At 39.7% G+C, this 24847-nt stretch overlaps 2 protein-coding genes and 1 pseudogene across 3 annotated transcripts in view; 1 reads left to right on the top strand and 2 right to left on the bottom strand.

Moving 5' to 3' along the window:
• The window catches only part of LOC107596095 (carbamoyl-phosphate synthase [ammonia], mitochondrial-like), a 45425-nt pseudogene extending 33768 nt beyond the window's left edge, over nt 1-11657 (bottom strand).
• Nucleotides 11658-12682: 1025 nt separating this feature from the next.
• LOC107596080 (myosin light chain 1, skeletal muscle isoform-like) lies at nt 12683-20039 on the top strand. Of its 2 annotated transcripts, XM_016286698.1 has the most exons (7): nt 12683-12924; nt 14047-14074; nt 16982-17125; nt 17351-17524; nt 18063-18140; nt 18290-18356; nt 19705-20039. In XM_016286698.1, the coding sequence occupies exons 1-6, from the start codon at nt 12796-12798 to the stop codon at nt 18316-18318; spliced, it is 582 nt and encodes a 193-aa protein (XP_016142184.1). In that variant the 5' UTR covers nt 12683-12795; the 3' UTR covers nt 18319-18356; nt 19705-20039. The 2 variants fall into 2 exon arrangements, with proteins under 2 accessions (XP_016142184.1, XP_016142183.1); XM_016286697.1 differs by lacking the exon at nt 19705-20039 and having other exon boundaries at nt 12684-12924; nt 18290-18691.
• Nucleotides 20040-21112: 1073 nt separating this feature from the next.
• Nucleotides 21113-24847, bottom strand: part of LOC107596094 (microtubule-associated protein 2-like) — a 43986-nt gene continuing 40251 nt past the window's right edge. Inside the window, exons 14-16 of the mRNA XM_016286712.1 lie at nt 23979-24060; nt 22853-22965; nt 21113-22764 (exon numbers count right to left, since the gene is read on the bottom strand). Of these exons, the coding sequence (XP_016142198.1) occupies nt 22549-22764; nt 22853-22965; nt 23979-24060 (411 nt within the window). The 3' untranslated portion in view covers nt 21113-22548. The remainder of the gene's footprint in view (nt 22765-22852; nt 22966-23978; nt 24061-24847) is intronic.

The following is a 24847-nucleotide window of genomic DNA, read 5'->3' as shown; positions in this document are numbered from 1 at the left end:
ATATATTTTGTGCATTCCATAAGGAATCAAACCCATGATCTTGGCATTGCTAGTACCTGAATGCGGTCGGACTCCACATTTTTCTTCAATCCCAGCTCATCCAGTTCCTGGGTACTGGGAACACCGTAGTTTCCCACAATGGGGTAGGTGAGGGTCAGGATCTGTCCTCTATAACTGGGGTCTGTCAGAGCCTCCGGATAGCTGGAGATGATACACAAACTTTTAGAAAATACTAATTCTAAAATACTAAAAGCTAATATGATAACCTCAAAACTATAAAAGGAAACTGAGAATACTGACTTGACAAAAAAATATATATATATATTAGGTCTCATGTAGCTAAAACCTTTGAGAAGAGATTTCTCAAGACTGACTGATGCTAGGCTGAAGGACTTAAGTGCTTGAAAGATTCAAGAGGAGTTACAGCTGAAGTATTTGGACTCGGGTTAGAAAATGGTTTTACATGACTGTTGCCAGTCATTTGTCATTTGGGAAGTTGTTTCTTTTGCCAAAACACTATGACCCTATTTAGAGGGTCCCTTCTTACCCAACTAGTTCTGCAGTAGAGTGATCATGGCCAAAGGAGTAGCCCTTCATCTTCGTGCCATCTTAAAGTACCAGGTGTGTAGTCTGAGTCTGGAAAATAGACTATATTTAAAGGCAACAAATGTGTGGATTCATGATGTACAACAAAAAGCAAATGTCTGACAGATTTTTAGGATTTCTGACTGTCAGTTTTCACCAAAACTTCTTTACGTCGTATCACTCAACCAATTAACTCAAAGTTAACACACCTTCATGCAGAGCAATCTTGTTGATGCTCTCCAGTTGTGCCATCCCAGCCTCAGTGATTTGGCAACTTCAAAGACCTTTAATATTGTTGACATTCTGTTCAGAAGTGTTCATTTATGATATACGCTATTGTAAAACTACTTTGATAGGGTTTAAAATATCTCCAAGCACCGGTGAATTCAGCATGCTCTGTTGACCTGCTGCCACTGTGCGTAAAGTTGTAAATCAGCACTGGAGCGCTCTGTGCTCTGATTGGTCAGTTTGACTTCGAGGTCTGAAGACGATGCACAATCATTGTTGAACAGCTGCAAATAAATAACTGCAATCTAATTGATGCCACTGTACTAACCACCAGTCCTGTTATTATCTAAAACTAAAATAATTAAAAATCGTTTTCGTTTACCTGAAATAAAATAAAATGTTAGATGAAAATCTCATAAATCTTATATTCTAAACTTATAAAACGAAAATAAGAAATGTTTCCTTACTGAAATAAGTTTAAGTTGTAATGCTAAAATTTCCAAAACTAAATTTTAAATAAAAATAAATCTAAATAGAAATAAAATAATAAAAATTACAAAATATATCATAAATTACTCAAATTAAAATGAACACTGAAATATATCAAACTAAAGCTAATTAAAATATACATAAATACTGCATGGCATCATGCATGCACATTATAGTATATTTATAGTAAGTTGCTTTGATAATAACATTTATTAAACTTTAAATATCACCAACAATTGTTATAGATAAGATTAATAAATAATAAAATCACATGTCATTCACTGGAATCTTTAATTTATGCAATTTTAAGATAATCTATCAATACAATAGGTTGTATTTTTACACAGACTTCTGATCAAACTACAGCGCTCTCCAGCCATGCATTCACATTTGCAACTCAGATTCACAGTTTGTTACAGTGAAAAAAATCCCTGCGTATAGTGCACTCCATAATAAAATCAACTGATCCTACTAACAGTTTGATTTGTTACACTATATTTATATAATTTATGTACATTTTAAACTGTTCACTTACTCCTGTCCAATTCAACTCTGAACTAAGGGAGTTTTTCTAGGTAAAAACGTTTTGGCCCTGGCTTTATGGCATGCCACCAGTTAACTGAACAATACCATTTCAGTCAGAAAAGAGGGACTCACCTGTTTACATGTTTTTGCAATAATAATGTAATTTGTGTATTAGTTTAGTTCTGGAGTTAGTTTGGAATGTAATTATTGTGGTCATTATTTAGAGGTATATATTTCATTATGGAATGCTGTTTCGTAACACCATACCTTCTATTTTTTGGATGACAGATATCTGAGGCTATAAATGGGAAATGATAAAGCATCTATAATAATATATGTAAATATTTGAATTTTATATGTTGTTTGCAAAAATAAAAGCTGCTTTTTAGTAGCCATTGATGGCAAGTTTATTATACTAAACCAAATTAAGACTAAAACCATAAAAGAACAAATGTATAAAAAATTTAAATATTTGTAAATACAATTTTTCAGCTAGTTGCCAAGGCAATTTTTTTTAAATACATTAAAATGACAAAAACACAAAACAATTTACTAAAACAATTTACAACAAATTTTTAAACTGTAACTAAAATTTCAATGAACAAAAAAAAAATCTATTCAAAATATTTAGAATCTCAGTGATACTAAAATAACACTGGTCAATGATGAAATATGCTATTTGTCACCATAATGGTGTAGTTACGGCCTCCACCAGCAGGGCCTTACTGTAGAAAATAACATCTCTGGGTTACGTATGTAACCATGGTTCCCTGAGGGAACGAGACACTGCGTCGAGATTCGCTTTGGGAACGTACCTGCGTGACCGCGTTCTGAAGCACGTGTAAAATCAGTCCAATGGAGCAGTGAGACGTGAGTGCCAGGAAGTATAAAAGCGCATCCGGCAGAGCGCAAGTTAGCTTCGATGAAGTAGCGCCTGGAAGGATGCAGGGAGTATGGCAAAGAGACGCAGCGTCTCGTTCCCTCGGAGAACCTTGGTTACATACGTAACCTAGAGACGTTCCCCTTCAGGAACTCGAGCTGCGTCGAGATTCGCTTTGTGAACGAGAATACCCACTGCGCCATACTACCAAATCCCTGCCTGTGTGTGTATCAGATGAGCACATCACGAAGAGAGAACTTGGGAACCTAGGGTAGATGCCAGGTCTAGGTTATAGAAGCGGACAAAAGTGTGCGGAGAGGACCAGCCCGCCGCAGCACAAATGTCCTCCTACTCATAGTCTGCTTGGTCGCCAGAGATCCTTTCTTTGCCGGACCAAAGCAAACAAACAGCTGATCTGCCTTACGCCACGGGGCAGCTCTAGGTGCGTAAGCGTCCAGTGCTCTAACTGGACAGAGCAGATTAAGCCTTTCTTGGCCTACTTCCTGGAACGGAGGAGGACAGGATGCCTGAAGTACTATGGGCCCTGGCGAAGAAGTGGGCACCTTAGGGACATACCCGACCCTCGGGTAAAGGAATGCCTTAACCATGCCTGGAGCAAATTCCAGGCACGAAACAGAAACTGCCTGCAGATCCCCGATCCTTTTAAGTGAGGAAATAGCGAGGAAAAAGATAGCCTTGAGCGTGAGCAACTTGACTGAAACTTCTTCTATGGGTTCAAAGGGGGCATTGCATAAGCCCTCAAGAACCACAGCCAGGTCCCATGAGGGCATCTTAGTGCGCTGTACCGGCCTCAGCCTCAGGGTGCCATGGAGGAAACTAGTGATAAGTGGGTGTCTTCCCAATGATTGACCACCCAGAAGGACGTGGTAAGCAGCTAAGGCCACCATGTATACCTTCAGAGTGGAGGGAGATAACCCTGCGGAGAATCGCTCCTGCAGAAACTCCAGAACTGTACCAATTGGGCAGTTGACTGGGTCTTGCAGTCGCTGTCCGCACCATGAAGTGAAAAGCTTCCACTTTAAGGCGTACTGTTTCCATAGTGGCGGTAGCTCTGGACTGGAGTATAGTCTCAACAACCTCAGTTGAGAGACCAGATGCTAGGAGCTGTGTCCCCTCAGGGGCCACGTCCACAACTTCCATAACTCCGGGCGGGGGTGAAGAAAGGTGCCCCCCGCCTGAAAGAGGAGGTCCCTCCCGATCGGAATCTCCAGCGGAGAGCCGTCGAGGAGGGACACCAGGTCCGAGAACCATACTCGGGCTGGCCAAAATGGGGCTACTAGCAACAGACGGACCCCATCCCTGCGTACTCTCTCCAGAACTCCCGGGAGCAGAGTGATCAGGGGAAATGCGTACAGACGAAGCCTCGGCCACGTCTGTACCATGGCATCCAGCCCTAGTGGAGCTGGATGTGTGAGGGAGAACCAGAGCGAGCAGTGTGTTGTTTCCTGCGACGCAAATAGATCCACTTCCGCTTGGCCAAATTGTGGTGGAGTCTTGTGGGGTGGAGTCTCCATTCCCCGGGCCTCAGCCCCTGTCTCGACAGGATGTCTGCCCTCTGATTGAGATACCCAGGGATGTAGACTGCTCTTAGCGAGAGGAGCTTCCCACAGAGCCCACAGAAGGATCTGGTGGGCCAGCTTGTACAAGGGGCGTTGGACGCCGCTGCCATCAAACCCAACAGCCTCTGAAACTGTTTGACAATGAGTGACTGGCCTTCTCTTACTCTCTTGACAGAAGTTTCCACGCTGCCAGAGAATCTACTAAGGGAACCAGCCTCTCGAGGCTGGCCTCTGGTTTTATTAGAGGAGCCTGTTCGGTGCCCTGAAGCAGATGACCGTCAGGGAACAACCGACCTGACTACTGTAGCCCCTTCACTTGAGTGGTCGAGCTCTCTCGTGCCGTACCGTTGGCGGGCGGCCGCTGGGATTTTCGCTCGTCGGAGCTCACTGAGCCCTGAAGCACAGAGGGTGGCAGGGGTATCAATGAACCTCCATGAGGGCACTGAGAAGGATTGGGCACCATATACTGAGGTGTTATCCTTTTCCTCCCCAGGTGGGGCTGCCCTCAGGGACCTGACAATTGTAGGACTGTTTAGCCGAGGTCCTCTTAGACAAAATAACGGTCCGCAGATCTGTTTTCGGTCTAGAAGACCCCGAATGAGAGCGTCGCCCCGCCCCCCAATCTTTCTGTGGAGGGGTGCGGGTTGCAATGCTCTGTTTTTGAGACTGGCGATACGAGGAGCTTGACGGCTTGGGCTGCTCCCACTCAGCAGCCCCATGGGCCTGGGAGCGATGAGGGAGGAAACGTTAGAACGCCGCTGCTTGCTTCTTCGCCTCCTGAAACCTATTGACGACAGTGTTGGCTGCGTCGGCGAAAAGGCCAGAGGGCAATAGCGGGGCATATGGGGCATCTAGGAGGAAGAATCTGTCGTTATCTTGCATTTCAGACAGATTCAACCACAGATGCCATTCCGTGGCCACCATAGCTGCCTTTGGTGGCCCGGAGGGACAAATCTGTTGCCCGACGCAGTTCTGCTACTACATCAGATTCCTCTTCCTCCCTGTCATCCAGGTCCCTGAGCAGGTACCCCCCCAGGGTGTGCAAACATGCGCGACCCGACCCCGCCGCCGTATAAGCTTTCCCAACCAGACTCGATGTCAGCCTAACAGGCCTGGTGGGAAGCTTCGGGCCTTCAGGGGCGATGCTGAGGATGGGGAGAGATAGCTCGAAAGCATCTGCTCCACCACTGGCATCGCCCCATATCCCTTATCATTCAGCCCCACAATGTTGGAATAATTCAAGACTGTGGGGCTGTAAATACGGGATGAGTACGGTTTCTCCCACGATCTTGACACCTCAGCATGGAGATCGGGGAAAAACGGAAGGCCCCGTCGTGAAGGCTGTGATCTGGATTTCAGAAAACGCTCGTCTAATTTACTTTTACGACGAGCGTCCTGTTTCTTAGCTGGCCAATCGATATTTAATTTGGCGACTGCACGAGTCACACCTCATACGCAAGGGACTGTGGTGGCGAGTCCACAGTCTCCTCTGTCTCTACACTCATCACATCCACCTCCTCGGAGGAAGATAGATGAAGTGTCTGGCTCTCTCTCTGGGGGGAAGAAACCGCAGCGCGGGCTTCCAACCCCTGAGAGAGAGCTGTGGATCTAGCGGGTGAGGACCGAGAAAAGGACGAGCCCGTCTCGGATTCCACCGCTAAATCTATCCGCGATCCCCACGACAACAGTCTACGCTGTGCCTCGGCAACAGCGGGACCGCTGCCAGTGGGATTGCGAGCCTGGCCGCTCTCATCAAACACAGCCAGGCGAGAGTGGAGCATACGCAGCGAGAGTAACTCGCAGTGATGACAATCAACTCCCTCGAAAGCTGACCGTGCATGCTCCATTCCTAAACAAACAACACAGAGATTGTGTGTATCCCCTGCTGCCAGATAGCGTGGGCAGGGAGGAACACAATACCGTTCGCTCGCCATAGATTTTAGCTTAGACTTTGACATATTCTTTTGAATGCTTGTGGACTGACAGACAACAGTAAATAGACTGACACATACAAAGAGTGCTACTGAAGAGCAGAAGCTCACTTGCGTTCTGCCGGATGCGCTTTTATACTTCCTGGCGCTCACGTCACCCCGCTCATGACGTCTCACTGCTCCATTGGACTGATTTTACACGTGCTTCAGAACGCGGTCACGCAGGGGCATTCCCAAAGCGAATCTCGACGCAGCTCGAGTTCCTGAAGGGGAACCAGCCAACCCCTGATCCATTGTTTTATTCAGTCCACTGCCCTCTAGTCATCATCCTGTGAAAACTCATCTTCTCTTGAGACAAATCTGTAAAATAAATACTATGCGATGATTAAAGTAAAGTCAGTATTTTAGTTTTAACATTATTATAATGAGTAAAAACACTCAAGATCAAGAATATGGAGTTATTGTAATGAAGATCTCTTAATTTACATACGTAAATATACATGTTATGTCATAATATAACACAGTGCATTCATTCAGCATTGTGCTTCAGAATCAGTGTCATGTATCTTAAATAGCCATGTGTTATGGGATCAAACCATCATGTTTACATCAACTAATTCTCCTGAAATATGATCCCTGTGTCTACAGTACATGAGAAACTGAATGGAGAGAGCATCCCTGTCTTAACATAGCCTGTGATACTTCTGTGCTCCTTTTCTATTCTAAGAGCCTGTTGGTATAATAAGATGGAAAATTGCTAAGTGATTAGAAAGTATATGGGGGTGCTTCAGAAATGCATAGCTTTCTATAACAGCTCAGCTCTGCATCCTCACACTCTACTGGCGTCTTAACAAATACGGTGAGTTTTGGCTGGGATCCCATTTGCTGTTTTCAAAGATCCACAGCCATATACAAGGGTCTGAAAATAACCAAGGCCATGTTTGTCTCTATCTAAATGCTTATTAGGCGTGTCTCCCCTCCTTGGATAACAACAGAATAAAATGAATTACCATTTTTTTATTACCAAGCAACAACTTAAATGACGCATGTTAAGTTTTAATGAATTAATATAAACAATAAGATAATGAATATATAAAAATTAATATAGCCATTTCAGAAGATTCAATTTCAGAAACTCTTATATATAATTAATAAATAGTTTGTATTTATTTCTTATTCAGTTATTTAGATTTCTTTTTTTCTTTCATCATGCTAAAGAGTTCATCCACATCTCATATCTAATGCAGCACTAGAACATTCTAGCAGCCTCCAGGATATGCAAATGATTACTTTGTATTTCATTCCATCTCAACACTTGAACCAGGAGTGATGAGCAGGCCTCTTTAATGACGTGTGTTCATGACTTCAGCCATTCCAAGGAACTATAATAGGTATTATTTTACAGTAAGGGCTGCTTGGAGACCCTCACTGTGAGTTACAGCCACTTTCCAAGGCTGTGTGCTGCTTTGTTTAGCTTTACCCCTTATAATCTGCCTGAGATGGCTTTAAGGGATAGGCAGGTGACGCTGAATCGAACCCCTTAAGGAGTTGTGGCCCCCCCTCAGAGAGATCCCAAGAAAACTTCACACCTCTTCAGGAAGGGCTATAGATAGGGTCCATCTGTCCAGGGGCTAAGTTACAATCCCATTCCTTATGGAATTAGTAAGGAGTCCAGAAGGGTGAGTGGCACTGTTAGTTATGGGCGGCTCACATCAGAACAACTGAGGTCTGAACTATGCAGAATCTGTGACCTCTAAGTCAGAACACTTCTATTGCTCTGCCTTAAGGATGGTTATCTGAAAATAACCCTCTCACTTCCCGCTCTATTCTTAAGACAGCAGCACCACGTTTGTGGACCAGAATGCAGTTTGTGCTTCAATATCTCTTTAATTCTTAAGTCATAAACTAAGCTAAATACATTTTCACACTATTTTTTATATGTAGGATTTGAGAAAATGTCCACAAATGCATACTTGTGTCTATCAGCGGTATATAAAATATATCTGGTCATACATTGTGAAGGACAAAAGTGCTTTTCAGGGGAAAGTTAAAGGCCCAAGCTCAGCTGTACTTAATTTTAAGTTGTCAGAGGAATTTTTGATGGGCTTATAGTTAATTATAATTTTGTGTCACATTGAGTCACATTCAACATGACGTCATGAGAATATTAGACTTTTTCCTGATCTAGACAGGAAGTGACAGCTTCATCTCTGAACCAATTACCTACAGTATATACTGTCAGCTGATACCGTAGACCAGTATGTCATTTAGACACAGATTAACAAAATAGGCAGAGTGACGCAAATACGAGATAACATACAATCAGAATGTGCCGTATTTTTACAGATGATACTGTGACGAGAGGGGCGGGGCCGAGAGCCATGGGAACGGAGCGAAGCCGGTGGAGGAAATGCTAAGTTGGGTCGAAATCCAGTTTTGGGAGAGAGGACCAGGCCTGGACTTTTATTTTGTGTTTTGTGTCCGGCAGTCATCCGCACAACAACTGCCGGTCTAGAACCTCCTGGTCTACAAGGACCTCAAGCGCGCCATCCTCCAGCGGGTCGGCTGGAGCCCCGAGCAGCATCGCCAGCGCTTCAGGTCGCTGGACCTCGGAGAAGGGGGCTGACCCTTCGTGATGGCGCAACAGCACTGGGACGCCTGCCGCAGATGGCTGATGGCCGAAACAAGCGACGTCGAGGAAATCATCGATCGAGTGGTACTGGAGCAGTTCGTGGCACAGCTGCCGCGGATGACTGCCGCACACAAAACACAAAATAAAGTCCAGGCTTGGTCCTCTCTCCCAACACTGTCGTCACTCCTCCTTCTATCCTTCTGGAGCTCCTCCATGGGACTCGAGACCGGTGAGTGGCGCAGGTGTCGCGCATTAGCATTTCCTCCACCGGCCTCGCTCCATTCCCACGGCTCTCGGCCCCGCCCCTCTAGTCACAGATACATGAATGTTTTTATTTACATATTTATTATTTAAAATTATTTACATATTGCATTTAGATATTGCACGCAAATTCTATTACACGATGTCTCTGAAATATTCTTGTGAGAAGGTACTGTAATTTATGAGGCTTTGTCTAGGAGAGAAGTGGCCTGTGGGAAGAAGCATATTGTTTAAAAGCAACTAGGGGAGCTGTTCTTGTAAACTGTCTCTTAATGTTATAAGACACCCATGACTAATGCCTCAAATAGTTTTTCAATATATTTAGACAGGAAAGAAAAAGTTTCACTTTTTGTGCCTTTTTAGCCATGGATAAGACTTGATACTACTTGAAAAATGACTCCAAGTGCTAAGTTTAACCAAAAATCTTACAAACTAAATAAGCAGCATGTTATTTAGAAGCTAGAAAACGTGTGCTATTAAAGAGAAACATGGTAATTTCCTCAGCCACGGTTGGCACGTCTTCCCTGTTGCGGTCTTGAAAAGACAATTAATTAATCTGGAGATGTTTGTCACTTTGACATGACACCCTGCTGAGTTTTAACTGTATGATGGGCATAAGATCGCTTACCTAATTAGTATAGCTTGTGTAGTCTGAGGAGAGTCAGATGGGGATGTTTTATATCTGAATTGGAGTAGCATGTTTATGATGATGCAGGGGATTTATATTGATGCTACACTGATGTTTGGAAAGCTCTATCTCGGGTTGCTGCAGGATATTCTTGTGCAGATCACATGATACACCTTCACTGAAAACATATGATTGAATGACGTAAAATGGGTCACAGGGGGTTATGCTATTGGTTTACACTATGTTGTTTCATCCTACTATGTTTCAGTTCATGTTTTCACTAAAGGAATGGCTTTCGTGATAGATTTGAACATCCTTAAAGTGATAGTCGACCCAAAAATTCAAAAAATCGACCCAATTAAATCATACAATTTTGGAATGAAGGCCAAAAATCTCTGTTTACGCCAAACCTGACGCATACTTGATGGAAGTTTCGTCTTCCATCAAATTTAATAGTCATTAAATGGCTCCCCACCCCCAACAACCATACCAAATAGCCAAGTAGGCTAAAAGTGAATTAGCTGCTAAAATTATTAAGAGCTGAGGGGGTTGTTGGTTCTGGTGGGCAGGTGGATGGGATGGGAGGGGGCAGGTTTTTAGAGAAGGTGCTTCTAGATGGCAGGGGTGAGCCCTGATGACAGCTGGGGGGCTACAACCGAAAGGGAATCAGAGAAAGCATGTCAAAAGGGAAAGCAGGGGGTTGAGAAGGGTGAATGAATATCTCCAGTCTCTACATTACTGGCCCACCTCTGGGGGTGTGCAAAGGGCCTGCAAGACATATTTAGATGGGAGAGAAAAGAGAAAACACACTCTGCGCTTTCTGTGGGGTAACAGGCATCAGCAGCTGAGGTCTCCTCAAGACCTCCAGACTCCACTAACTCCCTTTCCCAAGAGTCCAGGCTGAGATGAACAAAGACGTTTAATCACTCGTTGTCACTATCAGTTTTCATTCACTTCACAGTTTGATCTCTCAAACTGTCTGCACTTTGCTCACGCACCTCTACGTATAACATGACGATGAACACTGGCAAATTTGGATGCTGGAAGAGTTCCACTCTTTGACAAACATCTCTCTCTGCTCAGATGACCCAAAACTGAGAAAACCCCTGGGCTTGAGCACGTAGTGGATAAGTCTGATGAAACATAGTTTGCATTCAGTGCATGGGATTTTTTTTAAACTTCCATTTTATTATTATTATTATTATTATTATTATTTACATTTAAATTTACATTTTATTTAATTTTAAAATAATTTATAATAAATTCAAACAACATAGATTGAAATATGTGATCTGGACACACCCATACAATGGATTTACATCATCAGTTAAAAGTTTGGACCTATTTATTCTTGTTTTTACTGTTTTCCATATTTTTGAATTAAAGTGGAAAATGGAACAAAAATATCACATAAAGTAGAGAAGAATAGAACAAAATATCCACAATATAATAGAACAGTGTTATCACAAAAATTAAAGTAAATGGGAAATATTTAGCAAACAAAAAATTTAAAGAAATTCAAACTTAAACAGTATAGTCTATATCTTATATTTTAGCATCAACAAAGAAACCACCTTTCATTCACTCTCATCAAAGTTGTACATTTTAAATAATTTATATTAGTCGAGCAATGATGCTTTGCAGAGAACTTCCTTGTTTGGTTTTTGTCATTTCATTTTCACTGAAATGACAACATACCTTAAGACCTTCATATATTTTGGAAAAGTGGTCACATTCTAGCCACCTGTCCTGGTATTTATAGCCATCAGCTGCTGCCATTCCCCATTCTTTGAAACATTATTGTGAGGATGTAAGCATTCTGTCATTAAAAATGTGACGTTTCAATTATTAATCTTGGGGTAGACCAAGTTTGTACCCTACAAAAGGTTTTGTCAAATATCCTTAAAAAGTACCTCATGTGGTAACAGTTAAATGAACTTGCTTTATTCAGGTTTTTAAAAAATGACTGATTCAAACTGAACAGGAATAATTCAGAAAACTATACACTTTTTTTTAAATAAAACTTTGTTTCAACAGAAAGGGCACAATCAGTCATCAAGATTCAAACAAAACACTATTTATGAATATATTTGTAATATCTAAATGCAATAAATATAGTGTATATATTGAAAGTGACTTCTGTGTGGGCTGTGCTTCATCTCTACACTATTAACAGCAGGCGATGGAACTTTTTTGGCAGCGAAATTTTGCATCTTAAAGGGATAGTTCACCCAAAAATTAAAATGCTGTCATCATTTACTCACCCTCAATAGTTCCAACCCCGTATAAATTTCTTTGTTCTGCCGAACAGAAAGGGAGATATTTTGAAGAAAGTTGTAACCAGACTGTTTTGGGGCACCATTGACTTCCATAGTAGGAGAAAAAAATACTATGGAAGTCAATGGTGCCCCAGAACTGCTCTGTTTCCCACATTCTTCAGAATATCTTCCTTTGTGTTCTGCAGAACAAAGACATTCATACAGGTTTGAAACTACTTGAGGGTAAGTAAGTGATGACAGAATTTTCATTTTTGGGTGAACTATCCCTTTAATAACAGTGTTTGTTTTGTCAAACTTCCGCCAGATGATGATTCTAAAGAAAACTGCTGTAGCATCTTCACGGGAACGAAGAGTCATGTTTACGCGTTTACCTCAATAGGAATATGACTACAGTTTAAAAAAAAAAAAGCAATCTATAAACTGTGGGCACTTCTTAAATATATCATAAAAGTCTCCAAGGAAACGGCGCACGCGTAAAAAAATATATGAACATTTTGAAGAAAATTCCCCGGTTGTTGTCTCCCCCTGAAGTTGAAATAAGGTTTACGACCCTTGACTGTCCCCGCGCTTCGTCCCCTTCTCCATTTGAGGCGCGCGAGCCCTCCCCTCTCTAACTAACGACCCAATCCGCTTGTGCATCAGTCTGACATCAACTCTGAAGTAAATGATACGCGTATATAAACATCTATACTTACCTTGAGAATGCTGAGTATCCTCCAAGCTGTGGTCCACTCCCTGTGTTGACTTCCTTCTCGGCGGACAAATAGACTAAAAAAAATGGCACCTAAGAAGGACGCTAAGAAGCCCGAGCCTCCCAAGAAAGCAGAACCCGCACCTGCCCCCGCGCCCGCGCCTGCCCCCGAGGCCCCACCTAAACCCGCAGCAGTAGATCTGTCTGGCGTGAAGGTAACGACCACTCCTGTGATACATGACTTGTGCAGTGAAAGTTAATGGAATTTTTCCTCAGACTTTAAAATGATTGAATTTTTTTTTCCGTTTAGCTGAAATTAAAGATTTGCAGTTTTTACTAAATTACGAATGAGATAAAAAAAAAAAAACAAATACAATTTTAAAAAAAGCATAGTTCAGGTCCTGAATGCTGATTGGTTAGTAGGCTACATGATTCCAACTCCGCACCAGAATAATACTCGGTTATTATTCACATGTCAGGTTCATTATAGTTCATTATATTTGTATTCTAAAGCCTCTCGTGTCGTATTGCTTATTTACGAAAATGTCTGCATTAAGGTTGCGTTACACTTTATAATTGCTTTCATAATGTGTTTAACGACGTTATGTAATACAGATTCATATGGAGCTGTCATAAAAGTTTGAGCCATATATTTGAATGTACTTAACCTACTGATCTTTTAAACATATTATATTGGCTAAATGACTTCAAATCAGTTGCCTAAGGTTGTTCTGTGCCTGATGACTGCAGCTATTATTGGCGGATGATTCAGCACCACGGATAGCTCAGGATAAAATGTTGTTGTTTTTTTTCTGCGTAACTACAATCAGACGTAACACCCCTTTTCTGATTGGCCCAGATAGCCAAAAGTGGAGTAGGTTCACATGGCCAAACATGGAGGTCCTTACTGTTCTGTAAGCAGCTGAGCAACTAAATTAAGCATGCCTAGATCTGGGGCTCTTACTCTTCAGTTTTCTATTAAAGCAGCTGTTTGTGAATGACTCACCTGTCATAAAGATGTTAGTGATTTGATGGATTTTCTCAGGTCCTGAAAATCATTCAGCATCTTCAGGCCATGCACATAGTCTCCCTGTTTTATGTTGTGGAAAATTAATTTGCATTACTTATTATTATTTTACAAAAGTGGTATTTGCCATTCACAGTATATATTATTTGACTTACATAACTACACTATGTAGTATAAAGCAGATTCAAACGAAGCTGTCATGAAATTTTGATCCATATATTTGAATTGACATAACATACTGATATGTTAAAAGCATATTGTAATGTTTCACTTGTGGGATAGAATCAAAAGTACCTCTGTTTCCCTGCAGGTCGATTTCAACCAGGACCAGTTGGAAGGTGAGATTATTTTTTTATAGATTCCATGACCCATGCTTACAAATTTGTATTGAATTTGCATGGGGTGCGGTGCTTAAAATAATGAACAATAAAATAGGGGGGAAAATCCTGCAGAAAGAAATTTAGTTAATAAATATCCTAACTAATTATAATATACCTCTAGGCAGGAATGTAATGGCACCAGCAATATTAATTCAAATCCTTAGAACATTTTAAGTGGTTTGAAGTAAGCGACCTTTGTCAAATTCCCAAAGTGATCTGGGATTTACTTCCGCTGTGGTATAAAGGTCAAGCAGTTGCATGCAACTTCACAGTTCATTTGCACCATTGTCCAGGCCTGCATCTTATGTGGAAGAATGTGGTGGTTGCTCAGTGAGGGGGAGCTTTCAGCAGCCTGGGTGTGAGTTACACTGCAGTCAGCATTCTGGCCTCACATGGTACTGCCTTTATATGGAGGGAGTTATATTCTTGGGAGAGCATATCAATTCCAAGATGACTCTTTGAATGTCTCCCCCCACCCCTGTCACATCGTTGGCGGCAGCTGGCTTTGTGCGGAAATCAGATGAAGCTATTAATCTTTTAGCAGATCATCTTCCAGTGAACCACTAGACTCATTGCCATGACGTCCGTAGAAATAGTGAGGACTGATTAGCAGAATTTAATAAGATTGATAGGTAGTGGTTAACAAGGGAACCTTGTATTTTGCAAACGCATCTTAGTTTGAGAGATCCAAATAAAATATGGTCTACAAATGCAAAACACAATAACTATAAAATTTTTTAAAAATGGTTATAAGCAAAACTGAGATAATCTGACTCTAGACAACTTTATCTTAATATTTAGATTAATAGATCTAGATAAATCTAGAGAGTGAAAACTGACATCAAATCAATAAAAAAAGCAATTTTTCTCACTTCCAAGTGAATGGGTTTTGCTATAGGCAAAACTTACATGATCTTTCAGTCAATCTGAATATTAATGATATAATTATATGAATATAATTATACTTTAAAATTGCCTCATTAAAAGCAAAAATTTTAAATAAAATAAATGAATAAAAATAGACATTTGAGAACAACAAAAACTGATTTTTATTAGTCTAAAATTGTATCTAAAGTTAAAAAGTAGAAAATATGAAAATAAAATCTAATTCATAATATTAACAAAAACTATACGATCTCAATTGTACTACAATAAAACTGATCCCTAAAATGCGTAAAACTGTGTAGAGAAATAAGCTGTTTCATGTGAATCTGCGAAACTTCAGATTCATTACCACTATAGGGTTAGGCAAACAACCAGAAAAAAAAAGTTCAGCAAACAGACAAAAAATAATAATATAATAACTAAGAGGAGTTTATATCCTAACGGACTGTTTTTGTAAACTAAAATAACTGGAAGCGGCTGACACTGGAAGCATCCACTCTTACATTAAAAATTAGGTGGATAGCACAATGTAATACAGTCAAAGTCCCTTTAAGGTATTCTATAGTCTTTGATACAGTATAACTGCATTAACCAGTGGTGTGAGTTGTGGGCGGGATTATCGGTTTGATCAACCAACAGCAGACAGGGATGTGTTCATGAAACATGTTTGAAAATAGTGTGCAGAGAAATGACCAGTGTTGGGCTAGTTACTCCAAAAATGTGATTTATCACTCGTTACTCTTTTCAAAAGTAATATTATTACTTTACTTATTACTATCTGGCAACAGTAATTAGTTACACTAGTAGTTACATTACTTTTCCTTCACACCGCACAGAAGTTGCAATTGTGTATCTTCCCCATAAAATTATTCTAAAATGTTACTAATAATATATTTCTACCTCATCATTTGACCAAAATCTACATTGGATCGCAGTCAGAAGTTTTTACAAACTGTAGTGTAGTGGTATCGCGATCCTCTCTCGTTCCCACCCCTCTATTCACCAGCTCTATGTGGTGTTTGGACGAGATGTGCGTACGAAGTTGCCTAGTCTCATAACAGACAAAAGAGAAACAAAAGACATTGAAAGTCATCATAGAAGTTACAATGAGAAAATGAAACAGTACGCAGACATGACAAGACGAGCCAAAGAACACAACTTTAAGTTAGGAGACGTTGTATATGTGGCGAGTATGGAAGATGGTCGCGAGAGATACATAGAGATACTCGCTATGTACTGCTGAGGCACACATCGGACAATTCCTTTGAAATGGTCAATGTAGAGGATGGCACTAGGATTGTGAGAAATGTGAAGCACATTCGTCATGTTCCTGTTCAGCTGGAGATTAACATACCAGAACCTACAGAAATACAAAGTGATCAAGCAACTCAAGAGACAGTGGTCAAGTCAGATTCCTCAAAAGAGCCACAGAGTTCTTCTGTCACAGTACCAGACAACAGCAAGCCTTTGACTACCCGTAGTGGTAGAGTGATTAAGAAGCTAATTGTAGCTATAATTTCTCTGTTACCCAAATATGATTATATTTCATTAAGTATTTTATCAAAAGAAATCACATAAGTTCATAAGATTTTTAATTATAGTAATATAATTTATATGGGGATCAGAGGGATGTGGGTGGGCAAGCCATGTAATGCCATGTTAAACCTTTTTCATACTCCAAGCTATCCTGATGCACTGGTGACTTCATGTGCCTGTGTGAGTCGTGAAAATTTTAAAATAAATCTAGGAATTATTGGATTGTTGGATTTCAAATCAGTAGGGGTTGAGGCATCAAAAGTAACTAAGTAACTAGCTGTTTTATGGATGGTAACTGTAATATTATTACTAAAATCTTATTAGTAATTAGTTACACTACTAGTTACTGCAAAGAGAAATATTATTACAGTAACTAGTTACTGCCCAACACTGGAAATGACACACTTCACCTTTAACTAAAATACTCTCTTCACAATTTTCCAGATTACAGGGAGGCCTTCGGACTTTTCGACAGAGTTGGTGACAGCAAAGTAGCCTACAACCAAATTGCAGATATCATGCGTGCACTGGGACAGAACCCAACCAACAAAGAGGTTACAAAGATCCTGGGCAACCCTACAGCTGATGGTAAGCGGATTTGTTTTTCCTTTTCTTTAAACTTTTAATTAGCTTTTCCAAAAGTACCTTTAGTCAACATCAGCACTCTCAGGAGCTTTCACCATGACATATTTCAGATGCGTTTCTTTATCTTTAATTGGTAGAAGGTTGATGTGGTGACAGGTGTTTGTAGTGCATTGTTTCACTACATCTGCCCTCTACGACCCCTCCATTAACTTTTGACCTCGTTTACAGAAATGGCAAACAAGAGAGTCGACTTTGAGGGTTTCCTGCCCATGCTGCAGTTTGTGGTCAACAGCCCAAACAAGGCAACATACGACGACTATGTTGAGGGTCTGCGTGTATTCGATAAGGAGGGCAACGGAACTGTAATGGGTGCTGAGTTGCGTATCGTCTTGTCAACACTGGGTAAGGGGCCAAAAGTGTTTTTGAATTGAATAAACCAATTAATTTAGATGCTACCATTTTTTTCAGTGAAGTTGAGAACTATTAATATTATGCTTCTAATCAAGTCTGTTGTCAAGCTATAATAGCTTTAAACGGTGGCTGTCATAAAACATTTTGGGAAAATTACCTCTATAGATTTCAAACAATTTTCAGACATTTTTTTGACAGGATTAGGAGATTTATTCAAATTTATTTAAAATGTATTGACAATTTGTACAGTATATTTCAACATAATTTTTTTCGTGCTAGAAATTATTTTATTATGAAATTTGAAAGTAAAGACTTTGTTTATTAAAAATGATCACAGTAAAAACTTGTGAAAATTCAGTTTTTTTTGTTTATAATCTTGTTTCCCCACAAACAGCTCATTGATACTTAAAACTAAATCATAGATCCTCTCACATAACCTATATCTGTGTTTAAATGCATTTTATGACAAGCATCAGTTTTCCATCTATTTAATGACCTGAACAACCCATTTTTCTCTCTTCTCCTACAGGTGAGAAAATGAATGAAATTGAGATCGATGCTCTCATGCAAGGCCAGGAGGATGAAAATGGCTGTGTGAACTATGAGGGTCAGTTATGATCCTTTCTTTGTCTCACTGAACATTTATTACAGTAAAATGTTTTAATGGCAGACTGATTTATAGACATAATGTTTATTTGTTGTCCTGTAATTCTAATCCCACTTGGACTTTTTTTTCAATCTCTCCATTCTGAACAGCTTTCGTCAAACACATCATGTCTGTGTAAGAAGTCGGAGTTGTGAGGAAACTGAAGCGTTTCTCCAGATTCCATGATGTCAGGACATCCATACAATATTTCCAAAGCCAACTCAGAAATGGATGAAAGGGACACGGATGTTAGTCATAAACAGTTATTTTGTTATTTGTGTTTCCTATTTTTTTTCCTATTTCTTTTGTCTGTTCTTGGAAGCCATTGATATTTTTTCCCAGCTAATTTTCTTGGTGTTGTTCATGCCGGGACAAGCCTCTCCGTAGTGGAACGGTGGTGAGGAGTGTGGGGGGGACATCGTAGTTACACAAAAATATAAACCCACCCCCCTTGACCCCTCACTGTCTGGATCACAAAGTCAAAGGTGCTAAATATACTGCCATTAATAGACTGTCTGCAAAACCTCCTTCCCTTTCCCCAGAGTCTTAATTTATTTGTTGCCTCTGTCAATTCTCATAATAAACTTTTCACAAAGTGTCTGCCTTGTTGTGATTAATGTTCTCATACTCAGCACACAAGGCAGTAAGGCAAGTGGAACAGGTAGGTAAACCAGATTGATCATTTAAATATCTTAGCAGTAGTTGACTTTGTGGCACTGGGGATTTAAAGCTGACATGAAACAGTATTCACTACCCATTTTACTTCCATAATCTATTGTAACAGAGTGAAAAAGGATATTCAACAACAACAAAAATGCAGATTTTATTGATCAGGAATTGACTGGATAAGGAAAAAGAAAAGAAAAGTTGTTTAAAATAAGACCAGAAATGTGTATCAAGAAAGTTAATCGGGTCAACTGCTAAGAAACTCAAAGATGCAAACTTGTCACATTTTGGCCTTGTGACCTGCATTTAAAATGCAATACAAGCCAACCATCATCTGTTTATAAATCTGTTCTCAACAAAAGACAAGGTTGAAGGTTTCCCTGCACTTTTTCGTCAAAATAAAAGCTCAATGGTTTAACATTGATAAAAGCGAAGATGTTAAGACAGGCATAAATATTAGTAATGCAATCTTACAGTTGCTCTGTAAAATTATATATATACAGTATATTCGCCATATCCTGATGCTAAAATTGACTGTAATTTCACCAGACAAACTAAGAAAAAGTCATAATCTTTCAACAGAAATCTATTAAACACATGTTCACAACATGAGGCCTGCAACAAATTAACTAATTATTTATGATGAAATGTTGTAAAATGGCAATTAAATTTACAGTGAGACTGATTAACAATTTCATCAGGTTTTTTTAAATCATGGCTAAGGGGCCATTTTTTTGTCCTGGACACTTTAATTCACACAATAGATTTCCACTTACCTTTTCTAAAATCACTATAATGCACAGCTTATACTGTAACTGTTATTGCTTTTTTTTGTGAGGAAACTGAAGCGTTTCTCCAGATTCCATGATGTCAGGACATCCATACAATATTTCCAAAGCCAACTCAGAAATGGATGAAAGGGACACGGATGTTAGTCATAAACAGTTATTTTGTTATTTGTGTTTCCTATTTTTTTTCCTATTTCTTTTGTCTGTTCTTGGAAGCCATTGATATTTTTTCCCAGCTAATTTTCTTGGTGTTGTTCATGCCGGGACAAGCCTCTCCGTAGTGGAACGGTGGTGAGGAGTGTGGGGGGGACATCGTAGTTACACAAAAATATAAACCCACCCCCCTTGACCCCTCACTGTCTGGATCACAAAGTCAAAGGTGCTAAATATACTGCCATTAATAGACTGTCTGCAAAACCTCCTTCCCTTTCCCCAGAGTCTTAATTTATTTGTTGCCTCTGTCAATTCTCATAATAAACTTTTCACAAAGTGTCTGCCTTGTTGTGATTAATGTTCTCATACTCAGCACACAAGGCAGTAAGGCAAGTGGAACAGGTAGGTAAACCAGATTGATCATTTAAATATCTTAGCAGTAGTTGACTTTGTGGCACTGGGGATTTAAAGCTGACATGAAACAGTATTCACTACCCATTTTACTTCCATAATCTATTGTAACAGAGTGAAAAAGGATATTCAACAACAACAAAAATGCAGATTTTATTGATCAGGAATTGACTGGATAAGGAAAAAGAAAAGAAAAGTTGTTTAAAATAAGACCAGAAATGTGTATCAAGAAAGTTAATCGGGTCAACTGCTAAGAAACTCAAAGATGCAAACTTGTCACATTTTGGCCTTGTGACCTGCATTTAAAATGCAATACAAGCCAACCATCATCTGTTTATAAATCTGTTCTCAACAAAAGACAAGGTTGAAGGTTTCCCTGCACTTTTTCGTCAAAATAAAAGCTCAATGGTTTAACATTGATAAAAGCGAAGATGTTAAGACAGGCATAAATATTAGTAATGCAATCTTACAGTTGCTCTGTAAAATTATATATATACAGTATATTCGCCATATCCTGATGCTAAAATTGACTGTAATTTCACCAGACAAACTAAGAAAAAGTCATAATCTTTCAACAGAAATCTATTAAACACATGTTCACAACATGAGGCCTGCAACAAATTAACTAATTATTAATGATGAAATGTTGTAAAATGGCAATTAAATTTACAGTGAGACTGATTAACAATTTCATCAGGTTTTTTTAAATCATGGCTAAGGGGCCATTTTTTTGTCCTGGACACTTTAATTCACACAATAGATTTCCACTTACCTTTTCTAAAATCACTATAATGCACAGCTTATACTGTAACTGTTATTGCTTTTTTTTTTACCTGTAAGGAGGCAATGATACCATAACTATAGGTCATTACACATTTCACAAGCACAAAAAAATATATATAGATCACACTAATATTTTGTTCATTTTCTGTATTTTTATTGTCATAACTGTTAAGGGCATTTATAATCCGTATCATACCAACAGGAGAAAAACTGCGTACATCTATGTGACCTTTTAAATACATTTACAGCAGCTGAGGGAATCAGGGAAAGGGTGGGTAAGGCTCAGAGGGGCCGAGAAAACACAGAAGCCTACGAATGACAGCTGTTCTAGAGGAAAAGGGGCAGGGGAGAACCACAAAAGACGAGAGAAAATATACTGGAGTACTGTGTTCAAACAGATGCAAGCGGAGTGAGTAACCTTCTTAAAGTTTCGTTTTATGTGTTTCTTTTTCCACATCCTAAGAAAGAAAACTAAGCATCCAAGCAGGAATCAGCAACCAAACACAGGACCTAACACACCGACAGACTCCCAAGGAGGGCCGCAGCACCACCCATCTTGCTCAGACAGATCCGTCCCATCTCGACTCAGAAAAATGGCGGTACGGTTCACATTTCAAGACTTCAAATCCGAGCAGATCTTACATGATTCATGTATACCTGGAGCCCTTGAATGTCTTTGCGTAACCGTAATATCATTGTTTTGTGTAAGTCGCCGCACAAATCTGCTTAAACTGTGTTTGATCTCTGGAACAAAGATCCACGAAAGCAATGGTTACTGCGAAGGCAGGGGTGTGGGCGGTCATCCGAAATAATGTACCAAGCTAATCATCGTCGCTAGTATCTACAAAGCATGGTGTTCTTTTTATTCAATGTTTCAGCAAATAACTTACTAAAATCCCTTGAGATAGAAAATAGCCTCTTTTTGTGTACTAGAATACATGCTCATCATACTATCTAGGTTTTTTTAATGCAATTGTACAGGTATAAGTTATCTAAGGATTAATCTTTTTTTTTTTTGATTGAGCATGAGATGTTGAGACAAAGAGCTGGCATACTTATAAATATATTCCCTTATAGTGTATATCGTGTTTGATCGTACGTGACTCGCAGTTGAGATGTTTTAGAGTCCATGCACTGAATGGGCAAAACAACACGTGCAGCATGAGATCGTCGCGCCACATTCCCGAATATAAAAAATTCTGATCGACCGACTTTTACGCAAAACACCTGACGCTGACCCTAAACCAGCATTTGAGGTCACTGTCTGTACACAACCATAAAATGTCACATGTAACATGGGTAATAAAAAGCACTGGTACCTCTCTAGCTAAGTCATTATTCATTAAAATTAACAACAACCAAAAAAAATCAGATTTTTTCCAATTCAGATAGTCACAACAGGGCGCTGCAAGATTGTTGGTTGATGAAGAGGGAAGTGTGAATATGGGAAGTGAATCTGTAGTCTTCCATAAATACCAGAGGGAGGAAAGGTGAACTGTGACACCACTGATGGGGACTACTGGAGACTGACCGGAGGGGAAAGTCGAACGGAGACGTTTCGGGGGGATTCACAAGCCTTGTTTGGCAAGGGCGGCGGTCACATCCTCGGCCAGCGTGGCCAGCTGTGGCGACTCGAGCATGTTGAGGCTTCCAGACGAGGACATGTGGCTGTGCCGGTGAGGGGAGGTGCCGCCCGACAGCCTGAGCGCCTCGATCACAATCTCCGCTCCGTGATCCACGCGTGCTTTAGCCGTGTCACGGTATATCATCTTATGGCTTTCGATCTTAAGAAGCAGGAAACAGGAAGTTGGAGACGGTCTTCATGTATGATGTGGGATGGGTAAGTACGAACATCTGCTTTTGTGCACTCACCTGTACATGTCCTCCTCCAGGTATATGGTGGGCATTTTCCAGGGAGCCCACCTTCGAATGGGCTTTTTCTCTGAAGCCCAGCTTCACACTCTCAATGCGCACATGACCACCACCTGAGACACAGACAGAGTCATTAAACAATTAATCAATTTCTCATTTTTTCTGCTGGTACAATCTCAAAAAAAAAAAAAAAACTTTTTACGAATGTAAAGATTTACACTACAGTTTTAAAACTTTTTTAATGCTTTTGAAAGAAGTATTTTATGATCACCAAGGCTACATTTATTTGATAAAAATACAGTAAAAACAGTAAAATTGTGAAATATTATTACAATTTAAAGGAACTGTTTTCTATCTTCTTATATTTTAAAATGCAGTTTATTCCTGTGACAGCGAAGCTTAATTGTTAGCAGGCAGCCATTACTCCAGTCTTCAGAAATCATTGATTGCTGATTTGGTACTCAAGAAACCTTTCTTATTATTATCAATGTTTAAAACAGATGTGCTGCTTTATATTTTTTGTGGAAAACATGATACATTTATTTCAGAATTCTTTGATGAATAGAAAGTTCCAAATAACAGCATTTATTTAACATAGAAATACATTTTTAATCACTTTTATAAATGTAAAAGGCATAAAATGTAATGCTGTAATCAATTTAATGCATCCTTCATTACTTAAAAAAACATTAATGACTCCAAAGCTCTGAACAGCAATGTATGTATATTCTGCAAAATCTTTATAAAATATTAAAGTAGACCTATATAAAATCTATCTTATTTAAAATACAATGGCGCAAAAAAAAATGTAAAAAAAATAAATGATATTTATATAATGATGCTTTTTAATCACTGTCCAATGTTCATCACTGGAAAGGTCTTGCAAGACTCTTACTGCAGAAAATTTCACATTTTGTAAATTTTGCATAAAGGATCATCTGTAATGGCCGAATCACTTGAAATGGGTTTGGCAAAGGATGACATTAACAACTTAAAAACCACAAGATGACACTGTTGTATCATCCAATAGTCTAGCTCAGGCATTCCATGCTTTAAAAGCAATCTGCATGACACTGCAAATTTCCAGTGAGTGGTCAATATTTCCAGAACTCATTAGCATGCTCACCTGGCCTGTGGCGGATGTTGTCCAATGATCCACACTTGGAAGTCACATGACTAAGATCAATCTTCTTAGACTGAATTTGAACCTGTGAGAAACACCAGATGTTGAGAACAAAACGTAAAACAAAAACCGGATATATTTTTCCCATATTGATGCTGCTATATATATATATATATACAGTGGGTACGGAAAGTATTCAGACCCCCTTAAATTTTTCACTCTTTGTTATATTGCAGCCATTTGCTACATATACATATATGTATATGTATATATATATATACATATACACATACACATACACATACACATACACATATATATATACATATATACATATATATACATATATTATACATGTCAGGGGTCTGGGTCTGGTGTTTCTCCCTCTCACCACCAGAGGCCGCCATTTCCCATCCTCACGGACTCCTTTACCTTCACTCCACTCACCTGTTCTCTCATTACCTTATTCATTGATTAATTTGTCCCAGCTGTTTACCTGATTGCCTCTCCCTTATAAGCTCCCTGTGTTTTCTATTCTGGGCTTGTTTGTCTCACAGAGACATTGGTACATGCCTTTGATTTGTTGCTGCCCTGTGCATAGTTGATGTCTTGTGGTGAGCATTTATGTTACTCTGGCTTTTTGCCCTTCGGGGTGGAACAGATATGTTTTTAAGTTGTTTCTTGAAGATGGTTAAGGACTCTGCTGCTCGGATTGATTTGGGTAGGTCATTCCACCAGGAGGGAATAGTTAATGAAAAAGTCCATGAAAGTGATTTTGTGCCTCCTTTGAGATGGCACAATAATACGCTGTTCACTTGCAGAACAAGCTTCTAGAGGGCACATAACTCTGAAGTAATGAATTTAGGTAAATG

This window comes from Sinocyclocheilus grahami, unplaced genomic scaffold, assembly GCF_001515645.1.
Source record: "Sinocyclocheilus grahami isolate Dianchi unplaced genomic scaffold, SAMN03320097.WGS_v1.1 scaffold214.1, whole genome shotgun sequence".
NCBI classification, from domain to species: domain Eukaryota; kingdom Metazoa; phylum Chordata; class Actinopteri; order Cypriniformes; family Cyprinidae; genus Sinocyclocheilus; species Sinocyclocheilus grahami.
This window is presented reverse-complemented; position numbering and strand designations above follow the sequence as displayed.

Bases quoted from the DNA above. Each gene is read 5' to 3' on its own strand.
- LOC107596080 (XM_016286698.1), top strand. From the start codon at position 12,796: ATGGCACCTAAGAAGGACGCTAAGAAGCCCGAGCCTCCCAAGAAAGCA. The intron at 12,925-14,046 runs GTAACGACCACT...GTTTCCCTGCAG, and splicing joins TAGATCTGTCTGGCGTGAAG to GTCGATTTCAACCAGGACCA. The intron at 17,126-17,350 runs GTAAGCGGATTT...CCTCGTTTACAG, and splicing joins GGGCAACCCTACAGCTGATG to AAATGGCAAACAAGAGAGTC.